The 23,882-nt window shown below is 34.5% G+C and overlaps 1 protein-coding gene across 4 annotated transcripts in view; it reads right to left on the bottom strand.

The window, feature by feature from the left end:
- Positions 1 to 898: 898 nt before the first annotated feature.
- The window catches only part of ATP8A1 (ATPase phospholipid transporting 8A1), a 114,332-nt gene continuing 91,348 nt past the window's right edge, over positions 899 to 23,882 (bottom strand). For all 4 annotated transcript variants that reach the window (XM_017834849.1, XM_017834988.1, XM_017834911.1 and 1 more), the window contains 4 exons: positions 13,043 to 13,131; positions 12,550 to 12,642; positions 5,675 to 5,766; positions 899 to 5,374 (listed from right to left, as the gene is read on the bottom strand). In XM_017834849.1, the coding sequence (XP_017690338.1) occupies positions 5,277 to 5,374; positions 5,675 to 5,766; positions 12,550 to 12,642; positions 13,043 to 13,131 (372 nt within the window). In that variant the 3' untranslated portion in view covers positions 899 to 5,276. The remainder of the gene's footprint in view (positions 5,375 to 5,674; positions 5,767 to 12,549; positions 12,643 to 13,042; positions 13,132 to 23,882) is intronic.

The raw sequence follows: 23,882 nt of genomic DNA, 5'->3' as shown, positions 1-23,882 counted from the left end.
ATGCCTTTCTGTTCTTTTTATTCTTTCCGTCTATGACTTGTGCAAATTCAGGGGGCTGTAGTGTATATCAGGTCAGTGAAAGGATTTTAGTTTAAAAATAATGTTTGCCATAAGAAAGGAGGAAAAGGATTTGAAAGGGAGCCTGGATCATTATACCTGAAAAATTTCAATGTCCCCATGACTGTGAATGTATTAGAGGTGGTGCCATACCACGAGGTGGAACATCCTTAAACCAGCTTTTCCACTAAAAGACTGGGTCTCGTGAAACCAGCAACATCTAAGATCTGTTATCAAACCTGCTTGGACAGAATACAAAATAAATTCATTGTCTAGTGCATATATAAAGAATCAGTCGCCTATCTACAACCAAAACTTAGTTTAGGTTTGGATATATTGATATTTATTCAGTGGCAGGCACTGTTACAGGAACAAAATACCCACTATTATCATAGCCAAAGGATAGAGTGTTTATCACTGTCGTCTGAAAAGGGAGGTGACGTTTCCTTATTCCCACTCTTACCATTCTGGTACTGCATACTTCTCTTTCAAAATATGGTATTACCACCGGAGTATATTAGGGCTCAGCTGGAAGTCACTAAATTGCAGATACCAGTGCTCCTTGTTTGTTTGGTTTTTTTTTAAACCTTTTCTGGACTTCACAGGACAACTGAAAAAGACATCTCAAAATAAATGTTTAAAAAAAACCCCAACACAAAAAACCTTAAAACAATTTTCTACTTTTCAGTTTACCTTAATAAATATAAGAACTCTTTGGTATTTGTGTAATACTATTTCTGGTATGTTCCATTTTATACAATTCAAACCCAAGAGTGACAAGATACATTTTCTTCTGAAAGTAATCACTAGCATTTCCAACCAATCAAGTCAACAAAGCTTCTTAATTTAATGGCAAAGTTTATTCATTTTTTTAACAATTAAAAGACAAAACATTTAAAATTTGCAGTTCAAAACATGCACATTCACCAAATGCCAAATGACATTTAACACTGCATAGAACTGAATGTGTTACTAAAAGAACTATTTAAAAAACAGTGCATTTAACATCCACTTAAAACTAAACCTGAGAAACTACCATAAACACCGAGTCAAAAAATCTTCATTCATGCAGCTTCATAATTTCCATGACAGTTTCAGCAGTAATGGCCTAGTGGAGCTGTAAAACCTCACTTTACCTTGAATGCAAATTCTGCTGTTTCAGACTGACCGCTTCTGCAGTGGTTCATACATATCAAACACTGAAAATTGTAACGAAAAATTACACTGAAGTAGAAAAACAATATCGATGCATTTATGGCTTCTATTCTACATTAAAGAAACACCATAAAATATGATTTAAAAAAAAGTCTTGTTCTGGTCACAGCTTTGCAATTACAAATCACACTCCACATAGATATACTTTTATTTCAGTATCAGCCCTCCAAAGTACCCAACTTTGCACATCATTGCTCAGATGAGTAGTGCTTATACTGAAAGGCAGTCCAGTTGAAGCCTATGTGAGTAACACTTTGCATAAGCAGGAACCAGGTTTGGAATGCTAAAATATTCCTTTGTTTAATAAAGATCTATTGGTTAACAGCGAGGAAACTGGGGAAGTGAGGGCGGGGGGAGGAAGGAGAAAGTCATTTGTTGAGTTTTGTTACGAGTGAAAACATCCAGTACCAAGGAAGCTGAACTGACAAACTCATTTGCTTAAATAGCGCTAGCTTCTCGATATATTATGAGCAGACTTTTAACGAAGGCATTAAAAACCAGGAATCAACAACCACCATGCATTGCCTTAGAACACATTTAGATATAGTGCCTCATGCAGACAGAATGATAAATTCATCGGAACTACAAGTGCTTTTACACAACACAGAAGAAAAAAAGGGAAAAAACTTCTCTCCTTAAATTTATCACATATGCCAAATTACTCATAATTCAAGATGGGTTCAAATGTCGTGACAGAAGTCTTAAGACACTTAATGCTCATCTTTGTAACATGGTGAATTTTATGGATGCATGTGGACGTATAGGAATCTTCAGCTATCTCTTAGTGTTGCAAAATATTTTATTTATCATTTTATACAAATAGAATGATGACTAAGTATAAATCTGTTGAAACTGCTTTGCAAAAATATGTGTAAAATTAAGAAATGGCAAGAAAAAATTCCAAATACAAATTATCAATAAGTTTTTCAAAATCTGTTTCCAGTTACTTCTCTTTTGAATAATTATATATATATATATGTATATATTTAAAAATAATCAAGTAACAGTATTTATATAAGATACCCGATTTTTAAGTGGCACTGGCTCAATTTTTAGATGGAAATTTTTAATACTAACTTGCAGTGCACATGAAACAGATGGAAGTGTCCATGTGAATTCTATATTTAATGCACATTCGGATTTTCAAACAATAATAACAAAGGCATTGTTTGGAGCATTTTTGCCTAAATTGTTTTTTTTCTTTAAACAAACATCAGCATAATCCTCCTATTTTAACAAAGGTAAGATGTACTAACAGGATGGTAATAGATTATATTACTGTCTATTTAACATGAAAATAAGGTGCATTTTGTATACTTGACCTGATTTAAAAATGGGCACACATAGCTAAGATAATCTTATATTTTAAAATGGAATTGTATGAGCAATCAAAGCCCACAATTTTTGCCACATCTGGTTTTTTTGCTATTTTTAAGAAGTGGTATCTTTCAACCACTAATTATCATAAAAAATATAGAGACAGAACAAAAACCTCATCAGAAGTAATAAAAACGAAAAATGCACTTTATGAAATACTACTTTAAATTCTGCAAAGGTATAAGGATGAAATGCTGTGATAAGACTATCTTAAAAACCTTAAATGACATTTTAAATTTAGGATATTGGAGCTATTTCAGTCACTTTCTTCCTTTTTAAGATAGTTAACTGGAGATATATTGTGTAATTTTCCTCAAACTGTATTACAATAGTAAGACAGAATTTTATTTAATAGGATAAATAAGATTATGTAAATATCTCATTGTACATATTTTACAAAGTATTTTAGTTGTCATGTCCTTTTCTGAAAAATCAGCAAGTAAGCCATTTAGAACAGAAAAAAAATTACTCATAAAGAGAGTATGTATGGATTGAGTCATTTTATATGAGTTAAGTACATTGAAAGATTATAAAGGAGCGTCATGGTTAATTTCAGAAATGTTTTTAAGTTGGTCATTGTCCCTTGGATGATAGAAAACAGGGAACCCCATTTTAGGAAAGGGGCATGCCCCCAAATTTTTTCTTGCCTTAGGTCAAGTGATTTGGCCCTCCCATATTGATCCATCTATTTATCTATGCCTGAAATGGCTTTTCTGAAGGCAGCTCTTGTCTGCATGACTGACTGGCAGTACTGTTTCTAGTGGGATACGTTCCCTTTGTCCCTGTGTCTTCTGTTGTCTATTTAGAGATCACTCCGGGAAAGTGAGAGGAAGACATTGCATAACATGCATATGAAATGCAGACTGCCTTCCCATTGATACACCTTCCTAAATATGTACTTTCCAACGGTGACTTTTGTTGGGCTTTCCATGTGTATTTTTAAGTTTCTCTAAGAATGGAGCATAAGAAACTTGGAGAGTGCAATAAATGATATGTTAGGTGTCTAGCTAGATGAAAGGCAAGGAGGTAAAGTCACCTTTAGTAAGTGTATGAAGGAATGAAAGAGGGCAGAGAAAAGATAGGACTGGATGACTTGTTATTTCTAACTTGAAAGTGGACAATTTGGAGAGCAAAGAGGAAATTTTTACTTTAACAGATCACTGGGGATATAGTTGTTCTGCTTTTCCATCTAATTGATCTCCATTGAAAGAAAAAAAGACATAATTCCTATGTAATGCACAGAAATATAATTAAGAATAAAACCAACTGCTACTATGGAAAATTTTATTTTAAATGTAATTATGATGGCTTTTAAACCCAGAATTAAACATGGACTAAAAAGTTGCAAGAATTAAGTAATTTTGAAGTTCCAGTAGCTTTTCTTAGTTTGAAACCTGATGGTTGCTGGGTGTTAAGCTGAGAAATACCAATGTATCATAATGTTCTCATCCCTCTTTTTTTCTTCTTATACCAGGTGTATATCTTTTTCTGCAGTCACTTCGTCTCTATTTTTAATTAAAGGTGAGAGTATATAGGTATTCTGCATGACCAATAAGTTGTAAAGAGACTGCTGCAATGTATTTCACACCTTCATAAGAAGTGATTTTAGTGCAAATAAATCAGTACATACCAAAGACTAGCGAAGGGCATGCTTTGCTCTGTATTTCAATGTATGCATTTAAAATAATCTTAGTATAAAAATGTTGAAAATTTGATTAATTTTAAAAAATAAGTTAAAACAAACTTTCTTTTGAACCTGCAGTATAAGCAGATACAACTAAGCATCACAAAAATAATTGTTTGCTAAAGAGAAGTAAGGCAGAGCAATTCTTAAAAATTGAACAAAATAATATGTGTACAAGTTGGCAGCCATATTCAACATAAGCAATATTAATGAAAATAAGGGGAAAGCTTGTATAAGGCCAAAGGTGCAAAGACTTGCAGTTTTGAAAACAAATGCCAGAAAGGCCATTCAAATTAGACTCACTGTACTTTCTCCTCAAGTGTGGAGACTCAAGCATGCAGTTCTGAGATCAGGACTGGAAATAATTTCCTTTCAAATTATTTCTAACAACAGAAAACATTTATGGAATTTCTTTGGCAAATGTTTTTAGGTTAGTTTGACACAAACATCTAGGAACATCTCAAAATCTTTCTTAAAGAAGGTGAATTAACACCATTAAGATACTTTTTTTCCAGCACTTGTTGAAATCAAAGGCTTATTATCAACTGTATTTAAATATATTAACACTTAAAAACCTTCACAGATGCTAACTGATCTGTCAATGTAAGGTATGTTTAGCAATCTGACCTTTGCCTTTCTAGTATATGACCAGTATTGATTCAACTTCATTGTAAAATAAGCAAGCTGGCAAGATACAAGGTAAATTCCAATCTGTTTACAAAGACTAAGCAAATACTTGTTAAAAAATTTAGAGATGGTGTTTTACAGTATAGTTGCACAGTGCTTATGTCTACTGAATACACAAATCCAAACTTTATGGAACAAGACCATCATAGATCTTTCAATCTCTGATAACTGGGCCATGGTCACAGCTCCCAGCAAAGATCTAGTAGCCTGCCTCACAAAACTAAGTACTAAGGCCTAAATCTCGAGCTGTGTTCCTTCACCATTCCTCAGGCCTTTGCTTTGTGGTATCATAAGCTCTTATTACTTCAGACTGGGAAACTATTCCATTTTCATCTTGAGAGAAGGCGTAGCCATCTGCAGATATAAAGGAAAATAGAAACCAATTAAGGTTTTTTCTTAAAGCTTTAATAAAAACAACAAAGGTCAACCTCTTTTCAGCAATTAGTAAAAACCCATGCCATTTCCTAAACAATTTTTCATTTATAAAATAGCAGAAAGAACTCTGTGCATGATCTTAGGAATAAAGAGAAATTAACAACAGGCAAAGAACTTGGTCTAATGAGTATAGGATACTACATCTTTACTATAAATAAATGCAGTAAAAGGTAGAACTTCTGTGTTATTCGATATTAATTTTTGTCAGTGAACACTTACGAAGCAAGTTTTGCTGCAAAGAGTCAGAGCGATACAAGTTCACATGGTTCTTCTTAAAAACGTTCTTCAGTAGCTGTGCTCTTTCAGTTAAGCTAGAAAGAAAGTGGACATGTGAAAAATATTTACTTACTAATTACACTATTCCTTTGAGTCTGTTCAATGGGAATGAATTATTAAGTGAAAAGTGTCCATTCTTTTCCTTTTTAAATTGCGCCTGATGAATTATGTAGATGATGATTAAAAGTGTGTTTAAGGACAGATCATTAAGTCCAGATCCCTGGTAATGATTTTACTTGTCACAATACAGTGATATCAAAATATCTGTTTGAAAATATACAAAATATAAAATATCTGTTTGAAACACTGCTGTGCGCTGACAACACAAATAAATGAATACTGTAAACCTTTCAGCATGACTCCTTTAGAAACACACAACCTTGATGTATCATGGCTTGATTAGTGCCAGGCTGAGTTAGTCTTTCTTTTTCTAACACAGAGAGTGCTCCTAGCCTCTACTCACGCAGTACCACAAAGGGATGGGAAAAGAAGATGGAGGAAAAGTCACATTCATGGTCATCAGCTGCATGTACAGAAACATATTATTTCCATGAAAAGTGTTCTAGCAGGACATATTCCCTAGGAAACTCTAGAAGGTTTTCTTCTGGAGATCATACCCAAATAACAGACTACTATTACTGCTAAGGTTGACTACCTCAGCCCACCTCCTTCCTTCCCAGCACTACTGAGTTTGTTGTGTTATTTGTTTATATATGTTTATTGTGCTTTAGTGTGACCCAAGTGACTCTCCATTCCAGCCCAACTGGAAAGCAGGAGTATTAAACATTTTTCAAATCCAGACTCACGCATCAGCTAAATGCTGCAAACTGTAGTGAACAGAGTAGCAAAGTACTAGGTTTCCTTACTGTCCGTCTTTCTTACATCTAAAGTTCTCTTAAACAGAAACCCACATTACTAAATAAAAAACAGCTGGACTAGCCATAGTTCATAAAGCTTTCAAAATCTACAATTTTGATAACATATTAAATATGTGCAAGGGACTATATTAAAAAACCCCTCACACAAACCCTTCAACGTCTTCCTCTGGATTTGATATTCACTGTGAATTAGATCATGTGTTTCAGAGAAATACTTATCCATCATTTAAACACTTCAAATGCTGAAAAATCTAGCCTGTCTCCACATGAACTGGTCTAAAAATCAGTTCAATTAAAAAAAAGAAGTATCTTATGTTTATTCTGAGTATACAGTGATTTGATTTCGTTACGGTTTTGCTAGATTACCAAAGGTGTCTCTTGTGTAAGGATGTAGTAAGTAAAACAAATTTCACATACCTTATGTTACCAAGTTTTGATTACTCAAATTACTTTTTAATATTCTTGTCAATTAGCTCAACAGACTTACCTTCCCAGGCTATCAACCAGACTAAGTGGTACAAGGAATGGAACTAGATTGCTTTCCTCATTAGATTACCATTCAAACCATTAGAAAGGCTCATTCTTTCTTCAGTGAGTATATACTTATATATGAAGCCAAACCACTGGTTAAGCTGGAGGGACTAATGGTTTAGCTCCCTTTTCTGTTCCTTTCCAGCTTAGTGGTTAAAGCATATACCAGGAGGTGAAAGCTTGGCTTTTCTAAGTTGGAAAAGGAAAACAGATCTAGTATTTCCAAACCCATAGAGAAATCCTAACTGCAAAATCTACAGGGTAAGGGAACAGGCAGGGGAAACTGCTTCTGCTGCCATGTTTTGAATGAAAAGATGGAATGAGACTTCCTTGTAAAAAAGGAATTAGGTACCAGTACCGGGAAAGTAGTCAGCATCTGCTGACTGAACCAAGAATGGAGAGGCTGAAGTACTGGGACACATCTTACTCTCAGTGTTTTTCAAAGCTAGCTCTCTGGGGATTTTTTTTCCATTCTCATTGCTCCTCTAGGCTGTGTAGGAGCCTTCCTTTTTAGTTCAGAGCTGCTGTTACAGTGACAACATTAATAAAAAATTAAGGACTGAAATTTAAACCACAAGGATACAGAGAGTGAATACATAAATCAATAACTTCATGTAAGATTGGAGGTCAAAGAGGTGGAAGACCGTGCAAATACTTAGATACAGTTATCAGCTGTATCTCCTTTGCAATACATCTGTGAAACCCTTCATAAAGTGAGTTGAAATTAGCAAATTTCTATGAAATGTTTGTTTTGACAGGTGTTATTTTCTAATAAAAACATATTTTATTAAAAACATACCAGGCCTACTGTAGCATTTTTGGTATGATCATTCTTTCCTTGTGTTCCAGAGTGAAATGTTCAGATTGCTTAAATGCTAAGCAGTGAAAATACTACCTTAAGTTTACATGATCATGAAGTATGCATGTCTTAGTTTATGTATAATGAAGTTTCCACTGAACAGATCTGATTGCTGGTACAGAAAATACAAAATAAGTGCGAAATACACTTGGGAAAAGAAAAATGCTTCCAGCTATTCAGGTATTAAATTCTGCTCTTTTTCTATACTTGAAATTCTGTGGGCTCTCTATTATGAATCACCCTTGCCATTCAAAAGACTATTTAAATATCTACATGTAAAGCCCAGAAAACATGGTTTCATAATTAACTAATGATAGATCATATTAACTAAATCCCTTATGCTCATTGTGTGTACTTATATGGACAAGCAGAATATTAACTATTTTTGAACATGAAATGTATACCTTTACAGGTAATGAATCACATTTATAGAAAAAAAAATACTACTTTATGTATACCCGACCAATCACTTATCAGGTCTAAAAATAATTTCTAAGTGATCTGAATTAAAAACAATGATTCTATGATGCAGCATTTGCAGTATATATCTCTAAAGACATTTCCACAATTTTGGACTGCTATTCATGTTAGTGTTAGTCCATGTAGTATTCAACACAATAGAAATATTTTTGTAGTAAGTATTAATACTGTTGTTTCTGCTTAAGCATTATATATAAGTTATCAGAAAAAACCCTTTTTGAACAATGGTTTATATACAAAAAAGTATCTTTTTACCTTAGTCATTTCAATTTTAAGTAGAAATGGCTTAGTAGCATTTCATTACAATGGCTCCAGTGATAGAAATTCCACTCGTTGTGGCACAAATTTGTTCATCCACTGAAGTTGCTCTATTACTTATGCTATCAAGGCACCCTCAAGTCAACAGTATGCCAAATTGAAAGTTTACTTTCTGTTGGAAAAGTGGCTGTGCAAAATTCGCACCTTCTTGCTCAAGATAATATTCTTACTTAACTGACAAATATATGGGATAAACCAAATTTTAATGTCTTGTCTACAGAAGAACTGAATTAAGTATTTTTGGACAGTTTTGGGGAAAAATCTCACTAAACATCCTTACACTGAAACGGCAAGATATGATAGCAATGCTCTTCCTAAACCTTTGATGATTGTGTTTTAAATGCCTTTTCAAATCATCACTGTAAAAACACAAGGGATGTCAGATTTTGAGACTGTATTATCATGTCCTAGTTTTAGAGCACATGCTAAAATACAATAAAAATATTTGAAGAACAATATTTTAAATTATTTCAATGTAAATGTCAATTTTTATCCTAATTTTCAGAAAACAACTGGAAGTGGAAATTTATAATTTAAATAGAAAATTCCAATCCTAAGATTCTTTGATAGGAAGACACCAAAACTTAAAGCCTTACAATCTTAGCTGTATTTAAATGCATGCAATATGAGGTCAACACAGTTCTAAAAAATGTGCAACAAATATATTCTAGCTGAAAAAAAAGCAAAAAAATTAACAATAACATAATTGATAGAATTGTATAATTGTTTGTGTTGAAAGGGACCTTGAAGATCATCTAGTTCCAAATCCCCTTCCACCAGACCTTCCACTAGGTTGCTCTGAGCCCCATCTGTCTTGGTCTTGGACACTTCCGGGAATGGGATTGGTGCAACTTCTATGAGCAACCTGCTCCAGTGCCTGATCACCCTCACAGTAAAGAATTTCTTCCTAATATCTAATCTAAACCTACTCTCTTTCAGTATAAAGCCATTCTCCCTTGTCCTATCACTACATGCCCTTATAAAATGTCCCTCTCCGGCTTTCTTATAGGCCCCCTTCTAAGTATAACACTCAGATACTGACTGATTACAGCAACTAGCCAACAGAAAAATCCTGACCTGTTATCTATGGAAGCTAAGCTTCTTATTTTGTGTTGTAGAATTTTTAAGATGGGAATAGTCTGAGTGGAAAAGTTTCCGAGTTATCTTTCCCACTATTTCCGGTTACCTCTTAATCAAGCAGTGATCTTCTTAGGTTATTTTGGCATTTTATGAGAACAAATCCCTTCTTCTGCTACAACAGAAAAAGGTTCTTCCAGAGATATGCACACAGGAAAAATATCTGGTCCTGAAGAATACATAGTAAGTTTTTAAAAAAACAACTATTTGTTCTTGCATGAAAAGCACGACAGCTTGAATAAAAAAGTTGCATGTACATATTTAAAACAGATGTAGAGGACATTCCTTACCAGTTTAACTACTTACTGTGCGCTAGTAACTAGTTCATCTAGGCTTCTATAATTTAGGAGACTCAAAAATGTTTACAAAAGTTCAATCAAATTTTTGAAGATGCAAGCAAGTCACTTCATCAGACCATTTCTTTAACAAAGAATCGTTTCTCTATAAAAAGTGAAGTTTTGACTCTATTACCTGAATGTAGATATAATTTTTAAAAATGGAGGGAATAAACCCTTAAGAAATATTAAGTTGTGTAGCATCCGCTGATTTGCACCAATGTTGATGTTTGATGTTTGTATCCTTCAAAAGTACAGTTCTAAAAATAACTTTGTGAAGAATGAATAGATCTAAGAAAGACATTCTGGAAAGTAACTAAAAAACCTTCATGGAGCCCTCATACCTACTTAATTGTGGGATAAAAACCTAATTATAAAACCTGTGGTGAAAACACCAAGTTCTTTTTACCTATATAAGAAGGGATTTGGAAGACATGCTATACATAAGATGAAGGAAAAGCATACTGCCAAGACAACTGCAGTTAAAGTAGCTTAATTTGGGAATGCAGGTATGGAATACTAAAAAGGTACATTACCTTACTTTTTTCTACATCCACAACATGTTCCCGTTTGATCACTATCTAGTACTAATGTCTGCTTTCTTTTCTGCAATTCATTCTTTTACAACTTTTGCTCTTTGCAAATGAATATGCAGCATACATTGCTTCTGGCTCAAAGCTCAGCACATTGATATATGACTTGGTTAATCTGGAGGAAAATCTTGCCCTGGATCTCCCTGAATGAGCACTGCCACTGGAGAAAAGGATCCCTAATAATCAATTTAGATCACCTTTAAAGATAAGAGAACTTACTCTTGCAAGCACTAGTTGGGTCTTGTAGTGATGAAGGAAAAGTAGGCTCGAAGTAGGAATTGCCATCAACTAGGGGGTTTTGCAGTACTTCCAGTCTGAAGCTGCTGCTACAAAGACAGCATATAGAGCCTGATGGGAGACTGTATGCAGGTATGTCCTCTTATGTAACCCACCACACTAGACTAGGTGTTCCATGAGTGGTGGGATAAGCTTCCAGGTCTCTCGGCATCTCCCCTGGAACTCGTATATGTTACCGGGGGAGAAGAACACAACTAGAGGCAAAATATTTCTTGTGAAACACTCACACAGACTGGATATTCCCCCATTAGAAATGGTGGTTATCACCTTGGTATCTGATGTAATTTGATCTCAACCTGGTAAATCCTAGTAAATTAATTCCCACTGAACTGGAGGAGGGATAAAGTAAGATTGAAGGAGAAAGGGAACTAAAGTATCTTTATGAACAAAAGGTACTTTCTGAAAATTGAACCTATAATAAAAGAAATGACTGTTGGTGTTTTTTCTGGTAGGAAAAAAGCCTCCTTGGCTAAGCCCTTTGCCATGAAGATACTAAAAGAACAGCAGTCCAAAGGAAAGAAAGAACAGGAAAAACAAGTATCAGCAGTTTTGGCTTTTTTTTAGACTTCACAAAACTCATGAAAATGAAGACAAGGAAAGAAAGCTCTAGTTCAGCCAAATGGCACTAATGAATTGGAAGGGGGGGAGAGAGGGGAGTTTTGTCATCTCATACTCCATTCAGCAAGCGCTTGCTACGAGTTCAGCTCGGGTTAAAAAGTCTGGAGTATTTTAGTGAGTGCACACCTTTATGCTCAGTTTGCACACAGAAAATGTCCAGTTGTTCAGTTTTACCTACTCCCTTTTCAAATTACCTGCTTGGCCCATGAAGGAGGATGTAACAAGGGAATTCTTGTGGAGTCTTGAGTTAAAAATCTTTCTTACCTCATATAGGTTAGTCAAATTAGTTAGCTCTGGACTGGCATAACATACAAAGCCAGGTTATTATATTCAGTTTCAGAAAACCTAGACAGATTTGTTGTCTGTCCCTATGCTACCAAGCAGGTTTTATAAAAATTTAATTTTTCTTTTGTGCTTATGCCCAATTTATGACTATACTAGTGAATAATACAGGTTTAAACTCATTTTGTATTAATTGCTAACACAGTAAAAAGTGACGAAATTAAAATCGTACCTCAAGTTTCTATACCTAATAACTAGAAACTAAACAGTCAGCTACAAAGAAACACATCAGCTAAAGCTTTTGGTAAAAACCTACATGTAAGGATATAAAAAAACATGAGGTTCAGTAGACCTGAAGCCCCTTTACAGATGCCTTTTGTCCGTATGGATTTTGAAAAATAACCTTTTGTCTTTGATATACGTATAAGGCTTAAAATATTTAGCTGTTTTTTTTTTTTTAAAGATAACGTTCTACAGATTTTTACAGCACCTTTTGCCATGCACAACTGCCCCAGGATCCTCAGACTTCGCTTCCAACTCCTGAACTTCATCTACCAGTGTCTTGTAAGTAGCTCTCTTTACTCTGTAAGGATATATGTAAGTAAACACTGTCAGATTTACTCTCTTGAAAGCACAACAGACAGTTTTAACATTTACATAGTCAATTTATAAATCCATTTTCCCAGACGTAAAACTAAGCTTTACAGGAAGAAATATCAAAAAACAAATCTAAAGAAGGTATTTTATCAGCTGTTCTTGCAAATTAAACACAAAAAATATTTATTAATAAGAAATTATAATTACAGAAACATTTAAAATAGTAATAACATTTGTAATAAACTTTTTTAAAAACAAAAAAGGTGAAAACCAATTTTATATAATCATCGGAATTGATCTTAATTTCTTTTTATTATATTAGTAATTAGAACACACATTTAAAGGTCACTACTTTCTTCTGTAAACCTCAGCGTTTCTGTACTCACACTTTGTATACTATATCAAGAAGTAAAGCTGTCATAGGAATACACAGAAGTCCCATCCAAAACACTCCAGAGCTGAACATCATCGCTGCCTGAAGGGAAAAATGCACAAAATGTGATGATATCATGACAAGAACTAGGAAAAAATCTTAGAAATATCAATTACTTTTCTGAGGCTATCAAAAGCAAATTTAAATGAACTGTTCTAGTCTGTCTAATGTGAAATAAAACTTGAACTCCTTTCTAAAATCCCGAGTCGCAACAGAAATCCAGTAGATAGTAAGCACTATTTCATGTTAATAAGCTGGTAGAAAGATACACTGCTTAGCTCTTTGCATGGGGGAATCTACTCCACCACAATGCTGCTCTATACCACTATGCTGATTATGGGCATTTCCATTAAAATCAGATTTATCAAACTTTGTCAACACATTATGAGCACAGTTTCCTATTTGCAAGTGATCCCAACAGGATGTAACTGTTTCTGACCCTTCATATGGGTACTGGACACTGTTACAATCATTCTGCAATATAAGATGGATTAAAGTTATATCCCACAGAACTCGCTGTACCACACTGCCACAGACTCCTGTTAAACAGATTCCTTAAAAATGAGAAATAAGAAAACAATCCTTTACAAGAGCATGCAACATATCGTTAAAGGAAGATCTAACACATTAATACATGGTGAAATATTTGAAAACTATATAATTATTTTTAGTTGTGTATTTTTTTTATACACTGCTTTATATAATACATAGGAATTTCTTTTGTTCATAACTTGGTCTGTAGACATACTAAAAACTAAAACACACTAAAAAGCCAAACCAAACATCACAACATATACACAGCAAAGGAAAAAAGGTATTTACGCCTGTAACTCACGCTCAAGTGCCTACATAATAATATTATGGATGCAAGGATTGTGATAAATACTTAACGAAGCATACTACTGGAAATTTGTTTTGCAGTCAGTATTAAAAATATGTTTATAATGTAATTAGATTGTACAGAGGTTAAAAGTAACAATGCTGCACAACAATATCCTTTTAAATCCTTTATTTTATTACTTGGAGACTAATTTCTTTCAAAGGTTAAACCTCAGGATGTAACTAAAATATAAAAGCTGAAATTTTACTAGTTTTTATTAGAAGACAAATGTGAGTAGCTTGCAGCAGCTGAAGTCTAATTTCTTAACATGAATATGTGAACATTTTAGAATCATACTTGATAGGTAGATATGTGAAAACAGAAGTGAATTATTTTCAGAAAAAACCCCTAATTCTCATATAAGTTAGATTTATCTTGTTTTTGTATTCAAATTCCTACTGACACTGATACTTTGGAAAGCATTAAATTGTATTTTAAACCAAAAATTTGGTAAACTTTTCATGGCTATGTCAAAACGGCAGAGATATTGCCCTGAGATTCTAGTAATTATTTCTGCCAACAGGTAAGGCGTAAACACTGAGCAGTGACAGGTTCAAAATAAAATAATTCACATTTTCAGTGGAGAAAAAAAAATTTGTATCGGGAAGTGGAGAAAATATACTAGTGGAGAAAATGTATTAGCACAGTCACTTTATAAGCAAAACATGACTTTGACATACTTCATGAAATACTCATTTTCTAAAATAGAAGGTAATAGGAAATGTCTGTCACAAATACATTTTTGCAAGACATTTTATAATTAAGTCGCAATTAGACATCTCCCTTAAAAACAAGAAAAAAAAGCATAAAAATACAACTCGAAGTAATTACAACTCTTCCTTCCTATTATTAATAACGATTTTTAATTTATAAGAATGTAGCAAAGAGCTGTCCTTGCGTTTAGCCACCCGGTATTAAATGTTTGCTGGTGAAACAGCAAAAGTGATAATGTAGGTCTTAGGATGTTAATTCTGACCATTGTAATGCTAACTATGAATGAAGGAACAACTGGCGCCTGCTATTCAGTCCATCCAGCCTTTGGCTTTACAAATGAACAACATGAATTGAGGTAAAAAAAAAAAGTTTTTCTGCGTCATATTTGAAAGCCTGTCAGATTTTTTTCTTTTACAGAGTTAATCCAAACCTAAAAGATTTAAAGCCGACATTCGCATTAAAGACAGAGGGCCTCTTTGTATTTTTTGGACGAAGAGGGGAAAAAATAAAATCCCACAGAGGTATTTCCTTCCTTTCTGTACAAGAAAGCTCCCCCCTCATTCTGTAGAAAACATTTTTGTCTCTAACTTTTCACATCTCTCTACACATAGGCAGGTCATCTGGGAAATGGCAAACCAATCCTTTTCAGACAATGGCACTAACAGGAGCAGCCTGTTCTGGGGACGGACTCTGGCTGCCTCTGTTTGTGGTTTACAAATTGTTCCTAATGTGAGAGATTTCTGGTCTATGCCAAGTCTTCTCCCTTTAGGTCTTGTGAAACCAAACGGAATCTGCCACAAAAGTGGCTCCCAGGGGAATTCAGAAGTAATCCAAAATGAGAGCTGGGAAGCCCAATTTATTGTAGGACTTACAAATCCTGCTGGGGGAATAAATAATTTGTTCTATGTGTAGCTTATACTGAGTATTATGATTTTCTAAAATAAATTAACATTGTTTATTAAGTGCAATATACAGATTTTTATATAAGCTTTTATTTTTTAAAAAAGAAAAAGGGCTGAGAAATACTCCTTTTTGCGGCTTAGTGGCAGATTAGAGATCCTGGCTGCAAAACATTTTTAATGCACAGATGAAGATGTACTATTAGGAAATTACATGTCAGAATGAACAGAGAACATTCCTTTTTTCTTCATTATGAAATGATCTGCTAAAACTGCTGGCTCAGATTTTTAAAAGCCTTCTAAAAATAAGGAGAGAAAGATGAAACTGGTAAAATTCTTGCTGCAGAAAAGCTTACCCTTTTCAGTTTATTGATTTCAGGTATCATCTAGGTACATATTTTCTTCCTAAAAACTACAGAGCTATTAAAATAATACCTCCTCAACACCATCAAACCAATAAAACTTTCCCTTCTCAACCTACAGAAATAACTTCATTAGTTTTAGTTATCTTCATGTGTTTGCCTTCCTATATTGTACTTATTGTTGTAACATTAAAAGAGATCTGCATTAACTGCCAGTGCAGTGAAGTTCTTAAAAGTGAGTTCTTGTATTGCCTCTAGTCTTTCTTTGCTGTTTAGAGTTTAAAAAACATATATTAGTTCCTATTAACCAAGAACTATGTTCCTCAGAATTCCAAAGAATTAAGTTCCTCCCTATTAGGAACTCTGGTTATTAGGTATATTAAAAGGAATCTCTCAATTTTCTGCAAATACAAAGTCTCCCCGGGATGCAACATATAGTAAGAGGTACTGAAGCAAAGGGAGCATCAGATAGTGAGGAAGCAAATAACTGCAGATATTTGCAGGCAGAATCTATAAATTCTTACTTTAACAAATCTCCTGTGAACAAGAAAAATGACTAAGGACAGACTAAGGAACATGCCATGGCTTTTTCCTTATCTCCTCTCATTTTCTTCAGCTGTGGATATAAATAGTCCATTGCAAGATCACCAATTTCCACTCTGCAGGCAGGTATGAAGAGTGGGCTGTATCCCACAGAATGATGATTAGATGATTGTCTTAATTATATAAACAGAAATAATAAATAATGTAGTAAATAATAAACATATGTAAAAGCTCACAAACACAGACATACTATAAAACCTAAAGCTTCAAGAAGTACTTGTAGACTAAGGTTTCTCTTCTACAGATGTGTCCTTAGTTCCGTCACTTTTTTTCATTAATATTTTAATATTCCAAGTATTCACTGGAATACACATCTTGTCTTTTCCTAGAGAGGACCTTAATCACTCAGGTTGAGCAAAAGCCAGCAAGCACATTTTCTCTCCTGATCCAGTAAATTATGATTACTCCATACGAAGTCGAACAGCAGACGACACAATTCTCTGTTCAATCACCATTTCAGCAGAACGCATTACTCTAAAAGTTGCAAAGTCAAGAGAAATTGAAATCTGGCTTTTGGAAAACATTCATTTGAGGTGAATGTTTTAGTATTTAACTGATGGATAAATTGATATTTTAAAAAACACAGGTGATAAAGATCTAACTGTGGGAGGTAGTTAAGGTTTGTGAATCATCAGATTAGCACATTTGAGCCCAGAAAGATAGGAAATGCAAGACTGCACCTTATTATGTGTTCTTGTGAGTAGCTTAGAGTGGCTGCACATTTTCATTTTGTGAATTAAGTTAGTAGGTATTTAATGCCTTCCCTGCATTTTATGAAAGTCTAATTTACCTCAAAAGATGTTTCATATTTGGGAAAAAACCCCCACCAAACAGACCAACAATAAATCATGGTGCCAGAAACAAATTATCAGTTGCTATCTCCATTGACTTTAGACAGATACAGTGATGGAAATGCTTTCAAAATAAAAAGCAAGCAAAAAGTAAAGAAAAAAAAGCTTCGCAATAAACCTTAATACCTGGAAATCTCCTAAAAAAGCTGGAGAGGAGAATGACACATAAACAGGAAAGCTTCCCTTAAAATTAGGAATGGAAGAAGGTTCCGTTGGCAGAAGTCTGGCTTACAAGGTTGCACTACAGCTTGAACTAACAGATATGAAAAATAACCTTTAGAAAATTAGAGAGAATTAGCCATCTGGATGTGAAATTAGATAAGATAGAAAGTGCTGGCAAGTTGATATTCATCACACTTTTAATCATGCTTGTAATCAGAGAACACTAGCTTTCTAATGAAAAAGCTAGATTGTCCTCTTTTGTGTCAAAGAAGACTCACAGGGAAACCTTTTTGAGTTGATTCAAAGATGACAAGAAAGAGTATCTGGCAAAGGAGATGCAAAGCCTCAGTGAGAAGGTGAGTTCTGGTAGTTCTACAGAGTTTGTTACTATGATGGTTGTTGTCTGCACTGTAATAGGTGTAACAGGAAAGAGTACAGAAAACATTGAATTTCACTAGAATTTGTAAAGAACAGAAGCCATTCCTCATCAGAAGAGAAAGCTTATATGGAGAAAGATGGCAGTTAAATATCGTTTAAGTAGAGTTGTATGCATAACTACACCAGGGATTTGTGCTCAATTTGATTAATAACATTTTGAACCAAAAAACCCCACCCCATAACTTTTGTTTATAAAGGTGATTGGCAATAATATGCTGATGGAAAGAATTCTGATACCAGGAAAAGATTAACTCATAAAAAAGAAGAATGGTAGAATGGTAATACTATCAAGACAGACTATTGTAAGCAAAAAGGTAAATTTGGTAGTTCAAAGATCAGCTCTGCTGTTTCTGCTGTACCTGTGCTCTCAGAGAATGAAAATGTAACTGCTGAATATGGAAAAGGATCTTTGAAGTGTATTTGGGAACAGTAGACTGGCTAACAAATATCTACTACTAGACCAAGTACAATTAAACCATGCAGGTTTGAGGACTCAAAATGGAAACTACCTATTGGGAATCAAATGGAAAAAGAAAAATCCCTTATACAAATGTTTTGGATTCCTGAAGTGAAAGACTAAAAGTGAACTTTAAATACAAATAATTAAATAGCAAAAAAATGCCAGTATCAGAATGGTAACATAATTTTAGGCTCTCAGGTGAGGCTAGATGACTAAAATGGATATGTATTTTCATATGAATTCACTTAAAAAACAACAATAAATCACTGAATTTTTATGAAGTAATAATATTCTCCACAAATGTACACTGAAACATTTTATTTTACTAAACAAGAGGTTCACATAAGGATACAGTGGAACACATATACAGATTACTGATTGTTGTTTTGTAAAGACTCACAGGTCTGTACAAGACAAGCTGGGAAAAAACTTGAAAGTGGGATGAAAATGTGCTAAATATGTAAGATAATGCCATAGGGGCCTTTTGCTGAGAATGGGCTTGAGAAATACTTTTGACTATGAAAGAAGACCTTAGGCTTTTGCTGTTGAATTATTTCAATGTTCTTGAAAACTGTACTTCAAATACGCTCTGTAAATAAGCAATAGTCCCTTGCCGAAAATTTAGTGCAACAATTACTCCCCCTGAAATGAAGACGCAGAATTCTGGATAATATTTTAACCCAGATTGGTAACAAGCAGTGCAACAGGGGAAAAAAAATTACTGGCTAACTCCACATAGCTACCCCAGGTATTAGCCATTGAAGAATGATTAGTTTCCAGAAGTTTTGTGATAATGAAGTGAGAATTCAAAGTCTTTGGTATTTGTTTACCATATAGAACACAAGACAATTTTTAGAAATAGAGATTGCCAACTTAGTTATCTGTCAGGTTCCCTTAAAAGCATGGCACAGTAATTCTCTTGTGTTGAAGAACTCAGAGAATCATTACTTTTCAAATTTTAGGAGCGTTATTTATAGTCCCCCTGCTAACACTGAGGAAAAGCACCATAGCAATTTTCTTAAAAATATAAGCATTTAAATTTATTTATTTATTACGCTGTATTCTGCAGAAGTTATTAAAATAACACTCATCTGTTTTTTAAAAATGCAAGAGTCAAGTACCCATTAACAGCACCTTTTGCAGTTGGTTGGACAAAAGCTGTAAGATCCTCCTAGAGAAGGTGTTGATGTAGGGGCTGGATGAAGAGACAGTGAGGTACACTGAAAACAAGCTGAATGGCCAGAGTGTGGGGATCAGTGGCAGTCTAGCTGGAGGCGAGTAATTAAAAGCGTATCCCAGGGGTCAATACTGGGTCCACTTCCATTTAACATCTTCATTAAAGATCTGGATGAGAGGTAAAGTGTACCCTCAGGAAGTTTGCTAATGACACAAAAAGGAGGGAGGAGTGGCAGATGCACTAGAGGGTGCATGAGATGCACTAGAGGGTGCATGAGATGCACTGCTGCCATTAAGAGAAACCTCAACAGGCTGGAAAAATGGGCTCAATGCAGTTGAACAAGGAGAAATGCAAAGTCCTGCACACTGGGAGGAAGAAGCCCAGGCACCAGTATATGTTGAGGGCTACCCAGCTGGAATGCAGCTTGGCAGAAAAGGACTCGGTCCTGATGGACACCAAGTTGCATATGAGTCAGCAATAAGCCCTCGTGACAAAGGAGGTGCATGGTATCTTTGGGTTCATTACACAAAGTACTGCCAGCAGACATCAAGGCAGGTCCCTTCTACTCAGTACCGATGGGGTCACACCTAGAGAAGTGTCCAATTCTGGGCTCCTCAGTACAAGAAACATGGACATGCTGGAGACAGTCCCGTGAAGGGCCAGAAAGATGACGAAGGGCCTGGAGCATCTCTCATACAAGAGGTAGCCTGAGATAGTTGGGACTACAGCCTAGAGAAGGCTGAGGGGGACCTTAGCAATGGAGAAAGATTCCTGAATGGAGGGTGCAAGGAAGACACAACCAGGCTATTTCCAGTGATGTCCTGTCATAGCACAAGAAGCAATGAGTACAAATTGAAACACGTATCTGAACATCAAGACAAACTTTCTTACTTCGAGGGTGACTTAACAGTGACACAGGTTGTCTAGAAATGTTGTAGAATCTCCATCCTTGGCAATATTCAAAAGCTGTCTGGACATGGTCCTGGCCAACTTGGTGTAGCGTTGGGAGCATTAGACCAGATGACCTTCAGAGATCTGTTCCAGCCTCAACCATTCTATAATTGTATACTAGCCTGAATAGTGGCTTTGCTCTCCATTAGACTAGAACAAATTCCCCATTTTGGATCAGACTTTAGACAAACATCTCACTAGAGAAGACCTGTTCATTAGAGACTGAAGTATCTGGACAACGAAATTTTTAAAGAAGTTGTTTGGTATTTTTGTGTAAAAGAAAATGCAGTAAAGGGATTAAAGGATGCACACAATTCCATATAAGCAGGATACTTGGTATAATATATAGAGAAGCAGTATTTAAGAAACTAATACTGTTAATATAGTATATTCTAATACATCTTTCCTGCATGGTGCAGCTAAATCATCCAACAAGGAATATTATTGTTTTTCACAAGGATTCTGCAAACCTGAATCAAATGATCTAAAATTCTGTAAAATACATGCTTGCTCCTTAACTTCAATTTCCATCAGTAGTTTTATAGATCCCCTGGGTCAGACAGAGCAAAAACAGATGGTGCTCTGGAGAACTTTACAGTGCATTATCTACAGTACTACAATAAATTAAAAAGTTGCAGATACTGAACTTTTGCTTTTAATCTCAATGTCATATTTCTTATTCAAGTAAGTATTATAATCCTAAGAAATTTATTAATCAGATAAGTGCATAAAAAGAAGCCTAACAATTCAGAACACATAACAGTAACAAGGGGCTTTACTAGTGTGAAACAAGTTGGTTTGTTTTTCACCCCTCCTCAATTACATGTTTTCAACTCAGACAACAACCATATTTTATCAAGAAAAGAGATAACCACACCATTTATAATTTTAAAAATCAGTCTGCTTTTTTTTAAGTGGCATTAAAAGTAGCCCTTTTAACTGCAAGAATAGAAGCATTAATGTAAGATTCTAGCAGCTTTACAGTCTACTGACACATGAATGGATGCTGCTCTTAATAGATAATGTAAGTTACAGAAACTTCATTAGTTTATGCAATTATTGCAAAAGGACTAAAGGACTACACAGATATAAAACCACAACAATTTAATCATAGCATCATTTATTTGTGCATGCATAATGCACAATATGACAAAACATGGACAAAAGGAAACTTCTCATAATTCACTGAATCACAGATTAAAAATGCATTTTGTTCACCATCATAGAACAGTTTTCTGTGTATTGAAGAGTTTCAAAGAAAAAATTTACACCTACAAAGCAAATAACTCATCAAATATGAGGAGACTTGGCACTTACTTTTAAAAATTTATGCAAACTACATCTGGTTAAAACTGAGAAAATACTATAAATTGTTAAAAAATATTGAAAGTATATTTCAATTATCTATTTGTTAATGTCATTTTTTGAAATTAAATGTATCTTTTTAATTTAAGGGGTCAAAACATATGGTGTTAAATCTAGCCACAAAACATCTACAAAGAATATTGGTTTTTTCCCCCCTTTCTTTCTTGTGCATCTATATTTAAAAACACAATCTTTAGAGATAAAATATTGAAAAAATAACCTGTAAAGATGGTTGTTTACATGCTTCCATACTACACAGTACACTAGACATAAAAAATGAGTGAATAAACATTACTGCAAATGTAATGCAGATTGTAATGTAACAAAGACTGTGTTACAGAGGCTGAAAAGTTATTATAAAGTCAATGAAAACTTTTGAAACATTTTCTGTATTTCTTTCTCATACACTGTGCATCCCTGTTCCCCCCAACAGAAATAATGTTTTGCTACTACTACCAAAATTCTCCTTGTAGAAAAGGTATTTTAACACTTCACTATAAGGAGATAAAACTTGAATTCCTAGTCTTTTAGGATCTAAGACTGGAAGATTATAGTCCTTAATTCTTCAAATACACTCTAAAAGAGTAATTTTTAAATACATGAGTCTAAAGTTCAAACAAAATAATATGAAAGTAAATAATCAGTTCAGCTTAATTAATGATAAAATATTTAGGTCTTATTTCAGACTACTAAAAGACTTGAAGTTGATCTGCTACAGCACTTGATCTAGCCACAGATACTACATAATTACTTAGGTTAACACCCCTTTTTATCACATAACCTTCTTCAATTTTACAGCCTATTTTTCCATTTTCTTCTGCTTCATAAAGCTGTTGCTTCTCTCATAGTTTTCATCCATTTTTCCTTCTAGACTGTGTCTGCTGAAAGACAACGGTGAACTGACAGTTTTCATCTGAACATCATCAATCAGGGAAAATGAATAAAGTTTTCTTCGCCTGGGACAACTCTCTTTTTTTAAGAAAAAACCCCACAACTGGAATAGAAACTGCTTTAAGGTTGACAAGATGTAATTGGTTTCAGAATTTTAATACAGAAACATGTTTCAGCTGCTATAACCCAGACTATCAATCTCTAACAGATAATCAGCTATAGAACTATCAGTTATTTGTATCAGAACACTTGCGCCAGGATACCTCACTTATATGAGTCAGAAGCCAACTTTCAACTCTTCTGATGCACTACTTATTTGGCAACCTAGTTTCCACTATTTATAGGTCTTAGGATTACTGTACCATGGAGAACCATCTAGTTCCCACACTGTGAGAAATAGTACTGTACAGTTGGATGACTTGGTCCACTGTGGGACTAGCAATCTTGAATGACCAGAAGACAAAGGTCTTGATGCCTTAGCAGTCCAGATCAACAGGGCATTTTGGATCAAGGGGGTCCTTTTTTGGTTTTGTTTTGGGAAAATTCAGAGCAAAAGAGAGAGAAAGAAAAATGCACTTTCTTATACTATTAGGAACGTGCCAGGGAAAGGGGGGCAGTGGCCTAGACAATGGAAAAAAATGCTGGCACTGTCATAATTTTTCATTTCACTGTCTTTTGTTTTAAAGCACAGCATTCTACAATCTTTCCTTCTGTACTACTAACATACAGCAACCTTTTGTACAACTGGAATGATGCACAAAATGATGGAAACAAAATTAGTGTAAAAAGTCAGAAAAACTTGCAAAAATATGTGACATACTTCTTTGTTCAATAAGTGATTGGGCGATGCTTTGATATTAAAAGATGAACCCAAACGAACAATTCTTATGCTTTATCTCTGGGCTGCTAACTTCAGTGCTCAAACATAACAGTGTTTTCGCAGCATGAACTGACTTTTCTTCTATTACAACTATTTTTTTCCTTGGGACATTACCTTGTAGTATTCTCCATTTAAAGACATTTATCAGAGCTGAATTAGT

Source organism: Lepidothrix coronata, unplaced genomic scaffold, assembly GCF_001604755.1.
Source record: "Lepidothrix coronata isolate B3197 unplaced genomic scaffold, Lepidothrix_coronata-1.0 Scaffold0, whole genome shotgun sequence".
Classification (NCBI taxonomy): Eukaryota; Metazoa; Chordata; class Aves; order Passeriformes; family Pipridae; genus Lepidothrix; species Lepidothrix coronata.
Note: the sequence above shows the minus strand (reverse complement) of the source record. Positions and strands in the feature narration are given on the sequence as shown.